This window comes from Nannospalax galili, unplaced genomic scaffold, assembly GCF_000622305.1.
Source record: "Nannospalax galili isolate Female #2095 unplaced genomic scaffold, S.galili_v1.0 scaffold786, whole genome shotgun sequence".
Lineage (NCBI taxonomy): Eukaryota > Metazoa > Chordata > Mammalia > Rodentia > Spalacidae > Nannospalax > Nannospalax galili.
In genome coordinates this window covers 2,108,897-2,121,648 of record NW_008355774.1, presented here as the reverse complement: position 1 = coordinate 2,121,648, position 12,752 = coordinate 2,108,897, and the positions used below count along the sequence as shown (strand labels likewise).

At 53.8% G+C, this 12,752-nt stretch overlaps 1 protein-coding gene across 4 annotated transcripts in view; it reads right to left on the bottom strand.

Annotated features, from left to right (window-relative positions):
- Positions 1-10,731, bottom strand: part of Col7a1 (collagen type VII alpha 1 chain) — a 34,714-nt gene extending 23,983 nt beyond the window's left edge. The window contains exons 1-34 of one of the 4 annotated variants that reach the window (XM_029556158.1): positions 10,644-10,731; positions 10,453-10,538; positions 9,767-9,947; positions 8,835-8,994; positions 8,655-8,748; positions 8,366-8,563; positions 8,097-8,260; positions 7,891-8,020; positions 7,672-7,788; positions 7,424-7,570; positions 7,213-7,329; positions 6,988-7,137; positions 6,781-6,909; positions 5,978-6,121; positions 5,744-5,869; positions 5,501-5,644; positions 4,743-4,862; positions 4,465-4,608; positions 4,004-4,129; positions 3,757-3,903; positions 3,380-3,502; positions 2,925-3,071; positions 2,620-2,757; positions 2,390-2,536; positions 2,173-2,309; positions 1,769-1,895; positions 1,537-1,683; positions 1,279-1,451; positions 1,138-1,173; positions 1,028-1,054; positions 889-933; positions 756-818; positions 184-264; positions 51-86 (exon numbers count right to left, since the gene is read on the bottom strand). In XM_029556158.1, coding sequence (XP_029412018.1) covers positions 51-86; positions 184-264; positions 756-818; positions 889-933; positions 1,028-1,054; positions 1,138-1,173; positions 1,279-1,451; positions 1,537-1,683; positions 1,769-1,895; positions 2,173-2,309; positions 2,390-2,536; positions 2,620-2,757; positions 2,925-3,071; positions 3,380-3,502; positions 3,757-3,903; positions 4,004-4,129; positions 4,465-4,608; positions 4,743-4,862; positions 5,501-5,644; positions 5,744-5,869; positions 5,978-6,121; positions 6,781-6,909; positions 6,988-7,137; positions 7,213-7,329; positions 7,424-7,570; positions 7,672-7,788; positions 7,891-8,020; positions 8,097-8,260; positions 8,366-8,563; positions 8,655-8,748; positions 8,835-8,994; positions 9,767-9,947; positions 10,453-10,538; positions 10,644-10,723 — 4,131 coding nt within the window. In that variant the 5' untranslated portion in view covers positions 10,724-10,731. The remainder of the gene's footprint in view (positions 1-50; positions 87-183; positions 265-755; positions 819-888; positions 934-1,027; positions 1,055-1,137; positions 1,174-1,278; positions 1,452-1,536; positions 1,684-1,768; positions 1,896-2,172; positions 2,310-2,389; positions 2,537-2,619; positions 2,758-2,924; positions 3,072-3,379; positions 3,503-3,756; positions 3,904-4,003; positions 4,130-4,464; positions 4,609-4,742; positions 4,863-5,500; positions 5,645-5,743; positions 5,870-5,977; positions 6,122-6,780; positions 6,910-6,987; positions 7,138-7,212; positions 7,330-7,423; positions 7,571-7,671; positions 7,789-7,890; positions 8,021-8,096; positions 8,261-8,365; positions 8,564-8,654; positions 8,749-8,834; positions 8,995-9,766; positions 9,948-10,452; positions 10,539-10,643) is intronic. The other 3 variants (XM_029556156.1, XM_029556157.1, XM_029556159.1) reach the window with 3 other exon arrangements.
- Between the last annotated feature and the right edge of the window lie 2,021 nt (positions 10,732-12,752).

Here is a 12,752-nt window from a genome sequence, read left to right as displayed (position 1 = left end):
GAGAGAGAGAGAGAGAGAGAGAGAGAGAGAGAGAGAGAGAGAGAACTTACCGGTTCCCCACGAGAGCCAGGCCACCCTGGGGAGCCCTGCAAATGGGGGCCAGAGACAGACAGAACAGTTAGAACCATACTACCTATTCAAGGAATCGTCCCACTGTGACCAGCAAGGACAAGGCTTGCTCACCTTAGTTCCAGAAGTCCCAGGGGTCCCAGGAACACCAGGGAGGCCAGGGCTACCTGGAGGCCCTTCTGGTCCAGGAAAGCCCTAGGAGGCAAAGAGGTTAGAACAGGAAGGAGTCCTCTCCCAATGTCATGGTTTGCAGAAAGAGGCCCATCCTACCAAATAGTGTTATCACAAGTGTTATCAGAGATGATCAGTGGCCCCACCAAGCAGAATGGAGCCAGTCCCAGGCACAAGGCAGAGAGGAGGCAGAGGCTGAGGCATCTCAAAACTCCTTTAGTTCCTCACTTCAGAGCCTTCCCTAATTTAGTATAGTTTATTATCTTGACTCGGGCTTCTAAGAATAGTCTATGGTTCTTTTTTTTGAGATGGGTCTTGCTGTATAAGGCCTGGCTGGCTATATAGACCAGGCTGACCTTCTAGCCTCAAGGTTGTTGCGATTCTCCTGCCTCTGCCTCTTGGGTGCTGGGATTACAAATACGCACTACCATGCCAGGCTTACCCTATGATTCTAACTCTGTTTCCTCCTTCTTCCTCCTGACTCCCCTGGAGAAGCTCACAGCTTCCTCACTTACCCTCTCGCCCTTTGCGCTGGTACTTCCAGGGGGACCTTGGGGGCCAGGAGCACCGGTCCTGCCCTGAGTGAGGAGAGCAGGTCAGGAGACAGTAAGCCAGGCAGGACAGGGGCAGGTGTGGGGAGGCACTCACCAGGAGACCGGGGGGACCAGGAGGTCCAGCCTGTCCCTGCAGTCCCTAAAAAGGAGGGTGACTAGTGAGTCCTGTGCGGCCAACCACCCCTGCCCCCACTGACTCCCAGTGCATTCTCTACCTCCACAGGGATGCTCACCATCACTCCAGGCTCCCCTTTCTGACCCTAGGGAAAGATTTATCAGAAGAGGGTCAGAGTGGCTAGTCCTAGGAATGCCTTTACCTGCTCACTCAACCCTGGACACTTACCTTTGGACAATGCACAGCACAAGGCTCTGGCTGTAGCTGTGAACACAGAGTCTCTTTGAGACCAGAAAGTTTTCCTAAAAAAAACAAAAGAACCCTAACCCCCCTCCTTCACCAGCAGTCCTCCAAAGGCTTTGTCCAAACCTGAGTAGCCACAGCTGCCTGACATAGGGCACCTGCCAGATCACTGGCTGCCCGGTCCAAGCTTGGGCCATTATCCACAGCAAAGAAGTTCTGCACAGGGTCCCTGCCTGGCACTAAGCGATGTAGCTGCTCTCGGTCAGCTCTCCCCAAGCCCAGCATCATCACCTTGAGCCCTAAGAAGAGATCAGCAACCTGCATGACAGCATCATTGGGGCTACTCCCATTCCCAAGGCTCCATACCATCAGCCCGGACCTCACCAGAAGCCTGGACTTCACGAATGGAGTTGAATATGTCGCCTCTCAGTGGTTCATCCACTAACAGAACCATAACCCCTGGTACTTGCTGACGGCGGCCAGGAGCATTAGGTGCCAAGAAGTATCTATGAGCTGTGATCACGGCTGTGCCTGGAAGGAAAGATGTGTCAGAACCCTGGGCCACCAAGCTCCTGGAGGAGAAGCCCCTGGAGTCCACACCAATCACAGTCCTCACCTAGGTTGTTTCCACTTGGGTCCACATAAGGGATGTCACGGATCTTCTGGAAGATGGTGCCAAGGTCATGAGAACTATTCAGTGAGAGCAGTGGGGAGGGCCGGTGACTGTAGGACAGCAGGCCAACCTGGGTAGGAAGAGACACAGAGCCTAGAGGGGATGACAGAGTAGGACGGGGGCACCCAGAGCCTAGAGAAAGAGACAGGAGAGGGGCATGACTAAACCTGAACTGTTTACTAGGGGTCAGCAATGATGGTAGGACAGGGAGTCTCCCAGCAAGTGAGATGACTAGGAGAGCAGGTAAAGCTTGAGCCTACAGTCAAGTAGAGAGATGGTGGCTGGTGAGGAGCCTGTGGAGATAAGGGATGGGGACAGGTGGAATTTGGTTGTCTCTAGCGCCAAACCTGAGCAGCCTGAGGCCCAAGAGGCCCAAGTGCAGACACCAGCTGCTCCAGGACCCGCCTTACAGCCTCTGCATTGTGAGCATTGTCTCGAGTGGCATGCAACAGGAACACCACGTCCACCTGTCCACGGGGACACACTGCAGGAAAGAGCTGTGTTACTGATATGGTAAGCCCATTTCATGGTTCCCTCAGGCTTCTCCTACTGTGCCTTTCATACCTGGCTTCTGAGTGACAGAGACCTCAGGACCCTGTATACCCCTTTGGACAGGTGTCAGAGAAAATATATAGGAGATACCAGGTTCTAAGCCTGTCACCCTGTGGGAGCTTGAGATCCCTGGCAGTGTCTGTGATGCTTCAGGCACTTCTGTAAAGGCAGATTTGGTTAAACAAAAGCTTCTCCATGGAACTCCAGTTGCAAACCTACCCCAACCCTAGCTGTCCTCTCACCCTGGCCAGTGCTTCTAAGTGGCCGCCAGGACAGGATGTAGCTGGTGTCTGCCCCAGACACCGGGGTCCAGGCCAAAGTCACTGAGTCAATGGACGTGTCCACTACATGTAATTCAGTACTTGGGACGTGAGGGGACGCTGAATGAAGAATCAAAGGATCAGAGGCAGATGTGAGATCCTGGAGCAAGTTCTTTTTAGCAAAGCATCCTGTGAGGTCATGCTAGAATCACCCCAGGAGATCAGGGTGCATCATCAGTGGGGGGAAGAAGGCATCAAGACTGGTGGGCCCTCTGGGGGAGGCTCACCAGTGTGTGCAGTCACCTCCCTGGGGGGTCCTTCTCCAGCTGGCCTCAGGACACTCAGCCATACATGGTACAGTGTTGCTGGCTCCAGCCCATCCAGGTTGTAGCTGCTAGACTCGGGCCCCAAGATCCGGAACTGTTCCTGGCCACCTGAGACAGGTATGAGAGTAGGGGTCAGGATTACTATGGAGCAGATACCAACATGGATGGATGTGCCCACCTTACTGATTCCCACCATCCATACTGATGCCAATTAGATCTATCCTCCTGATTGATTTGCCCCATTCACCTTGTCCCTGCCCACTTTACTGAAATTTCCTGACCCACCATCTCAACGACTCACTGACCCCACCCACTTGTTGTCTTCGATCCAGCAGACCTCTCACCAATTTCACTGACTCTGCCCATTAGCTTCTCTCTCTCCATTGGTCCCAACCTCCTACTGGGGCACCTCTCACCCTCAGGTTGCCAACGCAGACGGAAGCCCTGTGCTCCGGGTACTCGATCCCAGCGAAGCCTCAATGAATGTTCCCCACGTTCCACTACTTGAAGGGTCTCCAGAGGTGATGGAGCCTCAGGCGCTTGAGAAAAAGCGCTGCAGTCAGGGAAAAAGCGCCGCCCCCACTAGCTGTGCCAATCATCCCCCTCCCCACAAACAGCCCCCACTGACTGACTGCGGCTTCATCCAGTTTATCCCGGACCCCGCCCCCGCAGGCTCACAAAATCCTTGGAGCTTCTCCAAACCCCAGCACAACAAGCCTCTCCCCCTTCAGCCCGCCCCTTGGACATAAGCACCAATCGAAGGATCGTTCTGACCCAAGTTCAGCCTACGTACGTGTGGTGACGACAATGGAAACGGGCGCTCCCTCTCGGTCTCCAACCAGTGCAGTCACTCGAACTGAGTAACTGACTCCACCTTCGAGACCTCGAATCTCTGCGGAGTCTTTGCTTCCTGGGAGTATCTGGTGTTTCGTGGGGCCACCTGGACAGACCAGCAAATAGCAACAGTTAGGAGTTTGGGAAGCTAACCACAGAGGGCAGTCACAGTCTGGAAGGCTAAAGATGGAGTCATGGAGCCGTACCTTCACTCCGACCCCACACCAATCTGTAGGATGTGGCTCCAGGGACCCCTACCCAGATGACCCGTAGAACATCGCTGGAAGCATTGAGGATTTGCAGTTTTGACACACTGCCCACAGGTTCGGGGGCTGGGAACAAAGGCAGGATAAGGGGCCAGGGGCCACAGGGTACCTGGCAGAGACAGGGGTGACACCGCAGGTATGGGTCATGCAGGGGAGTCTGAAGGTTAGGGAGAATGGGTCAGTGTGGCTAACTTTAAGAGGGAAAAGATTAGTATTTAAGAGTGGATAGTGTGGTGTGGCCAAGGTCACCATAGGTAGACATGCAGTCACTATGTGTGTGGTTCAGCATGGTCAGGGGAGTCACTGAGCAGCAATGGAGTGGGCAGCTGGTGCAGTCAGGAATACATAGTGGGGTGGGTCAGCCAGTGAGGTGCGAGAACAGCTGTCCAGGGTCTACTCACTGGTTCTCACAACCACAGAGGCAGGGACTCCATCCACGCCAGCTACATGGGTTCTCACTCGCACTGTATACTCAGTGTCTGGCTCCAGCCCATCTAGTTCAGCCACTGTGGCCTCCCCAGAAACCAACTGAGATTTCTCTGGGCCTGAGAGGAACAATTGAGGCAACTTCAGGGCTAGCCAGGCTGCCCCAATGCCCCATTTGGTCCCCAAAGAAACATCTGCTCCCAATCTATTCAGATCTGCCTCCCACAGTCCTCCCCAGACCCCCAGCTCCTACCATGGCCTGAGTGCCAGGAAACCTTGTATCCCGTAGCACCAGGAACCCTGGTCCAGGCAATGGAGACAGATGAGCTGCCAGCCTGGGTCATATGGACTCTCCTCACTGCGCCCAGTGGGTCTAGAGAGGGAGATAATGGGGGAGTTGGTGGAGTAGGCGGGAGAAGGTCTGACAGGGGAGAAGTGGGAACTATCTAGTAAGGGAAGGCTATGAATGTCTGTAAGAGGCAAGGATATGGCAGGAGAAGTGAATGGGTCAGACAGGAAAGGAGCTGGGATTCTGACAGAAGGCATAGTAGAAAGACTGAGCTGGCAAGTGGCAGCAATCTGAAAGACAAGCTCTGACAGAGAGGTCCGATGGATGCATTAGGAAATAGCAAAAGCATCTGGCAAAAGACAGAGGAGACACTGTAGACCAGGCTGGCCTCAGTCCCACAGAGATCCACCCACTCTGCCTCCCAAGAGCTGGGATTAAAGGTGTGCATCACCACGCCTGGCATAAGAGAGTCTAAAGAAGAATGAGGAAGGGAAAGAAAAAAGTAGTGAGTTCTGAGGGATGAGTAGTAGAAGTCAGAGGGCAAAGTCATAGAGTCTTAGATGAGATGGGTAAATGGAAAGAAGGGGAAGGCTCAAAAGGAGGAATGATGATGGAAGGGGACTCAGGTAGGAGGCAGTGGAAATGTAAGGGATCTGGGGGGGGCATAGAAGTCTGAAGGGGCACTGGAGACAGAGAACCGAGGGACTGTGTTAGGCTCTGACCAGTTTGAACCACAATGAATGCAGGGGGGCCCTCTTGTCTCCCTCTGAGTGCTGACACAGTCACGTGATAAGAGGTTCCAGGCTGCAGCCCCAGGATGTCTGTGGCAGTGGAGTCTGGAGGCAGCATCTGACTAGACTCTGGACCTAGAATCAGAGAAAAATGATGCTATAACTTCCACCTGTCCTCTCAGTCCCCCATGCTCTGATTCCCCTTGGCAATCCTCCCACACACCACACACTGACCACTGTCAGTCCTCCAGCTAATCTGAAATCCACTGGCTCCAGGAACAGGTCCCCAGGCCACCCTTGCTCTTGTTGCATCTGATGCCACAAGCCGCAAGCCTGGGACAGTAAGTGGTGTTTCTGGATCTGGGAGTTAAAGACAGGGGTCAAGGGACAAGACATGGATAGGAGCAAATCAAGCAACTGCCTGCCATAACCCCCCCCCCCCCGCAAGTGTTCACTCAAAGTGTTCACCTCGGCGGATCGTTAGGACACTGGCATCACCTTCACGAGCACCCACTCGAGCAGACACTCGCACATTATAGTTAATCCCAGCTCGAACATCATCCAAGTCAAAGGCTGTCTGACTCCCAGGAAGCAACAGGGTCCGCTCAACACCTGAGAGAAGTCAGGGTGGGTGGGCAGGGGGTCAGTAAGACAAACAGGAATGTGGAATGACAGTGACAAACAGAAGAAGTCTCATGGGGATGATGGAGAGATGGGATGGTGAGAGGTACTCAGAGATGAAAACAGAGAGAGGTAAGGACATGAGGTGAAAGAGTCAGTGATGATGGCGACACAGGACAACAGGGGCCACTAATGAATGGGGACAGTGGATGATAGGGGTCAGTGGACAGGAACACGGGATATAGCACGTGGGAATCAGTGGCAAGCAATGCAAGTTGATGAACTACTGATAGATATTGACATAGGATGACAGAGGTGAATGTTGGATGAGGTCATGAATGAGAGATTAGTATGAACAGTGATCATGGTTAGGATAGCACAAGAGAAGGTCATAGAGCTTGCAGTTGTAAAGAACAGTGAGTGAAAGCCATGGGCAGCAATGTGAGCAAGGAATGGAAACAGCCACATGAGGAGACAGGCTGAGGCAGAGGAGACAGACCTGGAGTTAGTTGTGGGCTCAACACCTCTTGGGGCGTGGATGGGCAAAGACGTGAAAGAGGCTATCGAGGCCCAAATGAATAAAAGGAGTGGAAGCATGCTGCAGGCTCAGCTTCAGTGTGAAAGGATTTTTCTGGCTGCTTCCACCTTACCCTGGGTGCTGCGAACAGTAATGCGGTATTCTGTGGCACTGGAGACTGGGTCCCAAGACACTTGTACCCGCTGCCCAGGCAGTTCAGTCACTTGTAGATTCATCACAGGACCTACTGGCAGCTCTGACCCTGTTGGAGAGTACAGCATGAAACAGTCTGAAGTTCTTACCCTTCCCCAATTACTTAACCAGACCACAGAGCCCTCACTTGTAGGGACCACAGTTGCAGGGGTGGCCACCTCATGGCCCTCCAACAGAGTGTAGAGAGTGAGGCGATACTCAGTGCCTGGCTGCAACTCATCCAACTGGTAGTGGGTCACATCAGAGGGCAGTACTACTTTCTGTGGTGGCTCTGAGCCTGCAAGATGACAGGGTCAGGTTAGCTAAAGCCAAACCCTAAACCCTGCATACCCAGCTCTCCACCTCCACTGACCACTCTCGCGATGCCACTCTAGCCGGTAGCCACGGGCCTCAGGCACCAAGTTCCAGGAAAGAAAGATAGATGTGGGGCTCAAGATGACAGGGCGCAGGGTCTGCTCAACAGAGAAGTCTGCCCAGGAGACATGGGATTATCAGTTACTTAGCCAGTTACACCCTGCCCCATCTGCCCACCCCAGCCTAAAGAAGGAAGGCAGCCTTCTCACCAGTTCGGGCAGTCAGGGAAGTAGCAGGGCCCACACTATGGCCAAATAGGGTGCTGACAGTCACTTCATAATCTGTGCCAGGCTCCAAGCCATGTAGGAACACTGACCCCTGTCCAGGGACCAGGTCCTGCTGCTGTGTTGCCCCACCTATATTGGGGGGGCACAGAGGGGTTAGTGGGCCTTGGAGATGCAGAATGGTATATCTTGTCTGAAGTGCTGGTACTCCTCAGCTTATACCCCTCACTTACCGCTGAGGACTCGCCATGTCACACGGTAGCCAGTGGCACCTGGCACTCTCCTCCAGGCCACCAGGAGGCTGTGGGCTGTGGCGTTCTGGATGCTCAGCTCTAGCCCTTCCACAGCAGCTGGAGGAAAGCCCCACCAGGGATTAGTAGAGCCAAGTGTGGGAAGGGGTTATGGGCTGGATGTTTAAGAGAATGAGGTCAGAGATGGGTATAATTGCTCACAGGTCCAAGCTGTCCCACTCACAGCCTCCCCAATGCTGTTGGCGTAGAGGGCAACCACAGTCACTTGGTATTCAGTCAGTGGCCGGAGACCCTGCAGCTGCACACTGGTCTTGCCACCTGGGACGTTCACCTATCCAGGGTCAGAAGTCACTTTATGTTGTCCAGCCAAGTCCCTAGCATCCACCAGTCACTGATGATATCCTTACCTCCCGCCGCTCACTTGGTAGTGGCTGTCCCAGTCCTGTCAGAGGAGTGTACTGAACCTTGTAGCCAGTCACAGGGCCACTAGCTGCTGTCCACTGTACTCTCAAGGACTGACTGCCTGGCTCAGACAGCACCAGGTCCCGAGGCCCAGATATAGCATCATCAGCTGTGAATGGGGAATATCAAGCAGGCAGGCAGAAGGGTCAGGGGTCAGGGGTCAGGAGTACATGGGATGGATTCAGTACTTTCGGGCTGGGGCTAGGATAGAGACCTTGATTCAGGGCACCCGGCATGGGCAGGAACTCACAAGGCTGGGTTACAGGCACGCCACCAGCAGTCGTGCATACCCTCCGGGAAATGAGGGGTAAGAGTGTCCTCAAGATGCTGAAGTCATTGACGAAGAAGAAGAAATCACTGGTTGGCTGTGAGGCAACGCGCTTCAACTCCTCAGGATCAGCATTCTTGATTCCTGACATAATGCCCAATCAGGACTCAATTGCCTACATGTTATCTGACTGGTCCCCACTCCAGATGACCTCTCACCTCAACTTAGTACTCACCCACAGCAAACAGCTTGACTCCCTGCCCCTTCAGTTTCTGGGCAGCTATGTCCACTAAGTCCTGAGACTTCCCATCTGTGATTAGGATACAGACCTGGGATAGGTGCAGAGACCAGTTAGATATGCCTTGGACACTTCTTTTTGGGTCACCTTGGGAGGCATCGTAGCTTTAGGGATCACCTTGGGGATGCCAAGTCGGGTCAGATGGGGCAAGAAGACATGGTCAGACACATGGAGGAGAGCAGCCCCTGTACGAGTGTTGCCACCCTTGTAGCTGAGCTCACGAATGGCACGGATAGTATCACTTCCAGAGTTGAGAGCATCCAGACCAAACTCTGTCCTGATGGGAGGAAATGGGGTGGCAACAGGCAAGGGGTCATGACTTCTTCCAGCCCTAGCCTCTGAAGTAAGGCTTCTTCTTTTTTTTTTTTGAGACAGGGTCTCCCTGTAGCCCCAGCTGTCCTAGAACTCATTATGTAGACCAGGCTGGCCTTGAACTCACAGAGATCCACCTGCCTCTACCTCCCAAGTGCTGGGATTAAAGGAATGCGCCACCGCGCCAGGCTTGGAGTAAGGCTTCTTGAGAGTGACCTTGGTTCTGAGATGCCTATCCTGAAACTTCCATATCAACAAACTCCTTGGTTGCTCTTTTGTGTACCATCTATTGCTAGCCCTCAACAGGTCTGGAACCCTTGGGGTCCTCAGCCTAGAGGGACAGGATATCTAGTTAAATAATTACAGAAGGAAGGTCCCAGTTGTAGGAAAGTGGACATTGGCCAAACAGAAAACTTTTCTGGTGAGCAAAGAGGTGAAGGGGTTCAGGGAGCCAGAACATGGCCATTCCAAGAGACACCTAGCACTTAAGACTTCTGGACCCCTCCTGGACTTCCCCTGTCCATCCAGATCAGAAAACAGAGCTTCCCTGTGTTGGGCAGGACACTAGCCTAGAGGTGTTTCACTACTCTTCCTAGTAATCCCTATATATCTCCAGAGAAATTCTGCCTAGGGACTCTGGACTTCTCAAGAGGCACCCAGCCTGAAGGTTTCTGGGCTCTTCCCTGTAAGGGGAAGGAGTCTTGGTGGTCCTATCACTGATCACTGTCACTACTTACTGAGGGTCATCACTGTACTGCACCGTGGCAAAGCGGACGCCCTGTGCACTGGCTGCCCCTGAGAAAGGAAGCACCAGTCCCTCCAGGAAGCCTCGCACTTCTCGGAAGTTGCTGCGGCCAATGGAAGAAGAGCCGTCGAGTAAGAAAACGATGTCAGCGGCGTAAAGACGAGTGCAGGTCACTGAAGAGGGTAGGAGAGCTCATTTGACCTTTCCATACACCCTCCTCTCCTCACTGAGATTCCCTGGGACTAGGGGACTGAGTTGAGGAAGGCCTCAACTGTGTAGACAAAGCGAGCCCAGGTAGGTGTGTTTGGAGGAAGCTGCAGTGGGGCTCAGAGCAGAGCCTCCTGGGGAGGGCTGGAGCACTTGCGTGCGGGGGAGGGAGAATTGACGCAGGGGTGTAGCTCTGGAGCTGAGGTCACAGCATCTGAGGGGCCGGCGCCGGGTGGCATAGGGCAAGGAATTAGGCATGCGTCTAGGTAGCCAAATTTGGGTCCCAACAAGATAAGAGGCAGTTTAGGGAACCCAGTGAGGAATCTGGGGAGTCTGGGGAGCGTTAGAAGGCATTGGTGAAGAGTTCGGAGGCACCCGCGGTGAGGAGGTGTCAGTGATGAGGTTCGCGTGGACCCATGGGTGACAGGATGCCGGTGCCCCCAGAGGGCGTCCTTCCCAGCCGGTGCCCACCTCTCTCCCTGGGCTGGGCCCACACTCCAGGCGCCCCTGCCAGGATCTCGGCGCAGAGCGCAGTGACCAGGAGCCGCACTCTCATCCTGGGTGATAGAAACAGTCAGTCGGGATCCCCACCTCTGCCCCTTGTCCCTGGCGTCTTTGGCGGGTTGGAGCCCAGTGCCCCCCACCCGAAGTCCAAGCCTTGCCTGTGCTTCTGCCAGCTCCCGCCGCCGCCGCCGCTGCCGCTGCCGCAAGTCCCGCGGGCAGAGCTGAGAAAAGTCCCCATCCCAGGAGGCGGAGCAGCAGGCGGGGACCCAGGCGGCCCGCCCTCACCCACCTCCCCATAGGTCGCCCCCCCACACTTCTCCTGGACAGATGATATGACGCACTTAAATGCTAGGCCCCCTCCTGTGGCTTCTGGGAATCCCCCCAGCCCCGGGTTCTTGACAGACACTAAGAGACCCCAACCCAATATGGGGTCACAGATGGTGACTACTTTTAGTCAGATTTACCAGTGGAGTGGCTACTGCTGATTGAAATATGGCCAGGTTCCTGCAGACCATAGGGGCAGCAGCAGGATGGTAGGGGTAGTGAGAGCTGACTCACCTCCATCGCGGTGGGGGAGTCCAGACAAGGCCTTAGGCCATATGTCCCAACTAACAAGTCTGTGAATCAGCTATCCCTCTGTCTGGTGGACTTCCTGTGCCCCACCCTAACCTCTGTGACAGGCAGAGCAGACCCCAGCAAATGAGGGTCTTTGGGACTTGGGGAGATCAAGATCTCATTGGGCTGGCTCTTAGTACACCTCCTTTTAGGAGGGGGAAACCAGGAGAGAACCTATACCATGCTTATTCATGTATCCAACCCAATGTCCCTCACTCCCTACTATGCCTTGAACCGGTCCCAAGCAGATGCCATCCAGCTGTGTTTGCAGGAGGGGGCTGTCCATGTGCCGGAGGGTGGGACCACCCACAGGCACAGCTCATCTCTCAGGAATTCACCTCCTGCTACCCATGCTCCCACTGGCAGGACCTATGTCTCAGGCAAGGTTCCCCTGTCTGTCATCATTCTGGTCTCTAGGGGTCTCCCCCCTCAACCTACTTTTCCTGTAGACCCCTTCTACCCAATTCCCCAACTAGGCCCACTTCCTTTCCTCACTTCCTCAAGGTATCTAACTTTCCCTTTCATAACTTTCCCTCTCTTCTTCATCCCTCCTTGCTCCCGATTGACATCTATGATTGTGGACAGGCATTCCTAAACTAACACCACCACCCCCAGATCAAGCCCACTGTCTTTGGATATCCATATTATCTTCCTTTGATGGGTGAAGTCAAGGCAGAGAGACACTCCTAAGAAAATGAGCCCCCATGTGGGTGTGGGCCTGGCTTCCTTGTTTTCTATTCAGTCCTGAATAGTTCCACACAGTCCAGAAAGCAGATCTTCACTTACTGAAGCTACTGGATTGCTTCCAATATGCCTGGCCCTGCAACCTCCTCCCCTCAGATCCACAGGCTAAGTAAGGAGATGGGGATGGATGACAATTCTGTTAACATTTGTTTCCCCTGGATCTGTCTAGGTCTGAGGGTTCTCTAGCATGACCAGACCTCAGGGTAGAGAGGACCATCCAAACCCATTTTCTTGTTGTCCAGGAAAGCTGGAGCTTTCCCTTATCACTGACAACCCCAATCCCAGAACTATCCGGGACATAGTGGTGTCTTCACAAGACCCAGAACCTTTTTCCAAGGTCAAGGTCTCCTCAGCAGTGTCCTGGGACCTCCCACCCTTGGAAGGTGTGCTCCAGATGGGGGCAGTAGAGAACCAGGCATGCTCCCATAGAGATAACCCCTGCCCTTAAGGTCATCATCTACTCTGGTACAGCAAGGGTGGATGACAGCAGGGCAGAGATGGCATGTACGGTATGGACATACATGCATATGTGGGTCTGGCCCTTAGGAAAGATACATGGCCCAATTCAAGTGTTGGCATCAAGGCAAACCTCTCTAGAACTTAAGTACCCCTGAAAGGAAGGGCACTGTAAGGATCAAAGGAGTCTGTTGAGAAAGTAGAAGCAAAGTTGGGGAATGATTTAAGTCTGTAGTGGTCAAAAGGTTCAGGGTGTGGTCCTTGAGGCCCCTGACTGCAGCAGCCTGACAAACACACAGCATCAGGCACAGCCCTGGAGACCAGTACCTACCTACCTGCAGCTCTTCTATTAGGAAAGTGTGGACTGTCTTATGCCTCCCTGTACATTTTCTTCCCTGGCTTCAGTTGTTTTACCAGATGGCACCATGTTGCCAACCAGGGCCTCTTTTTGA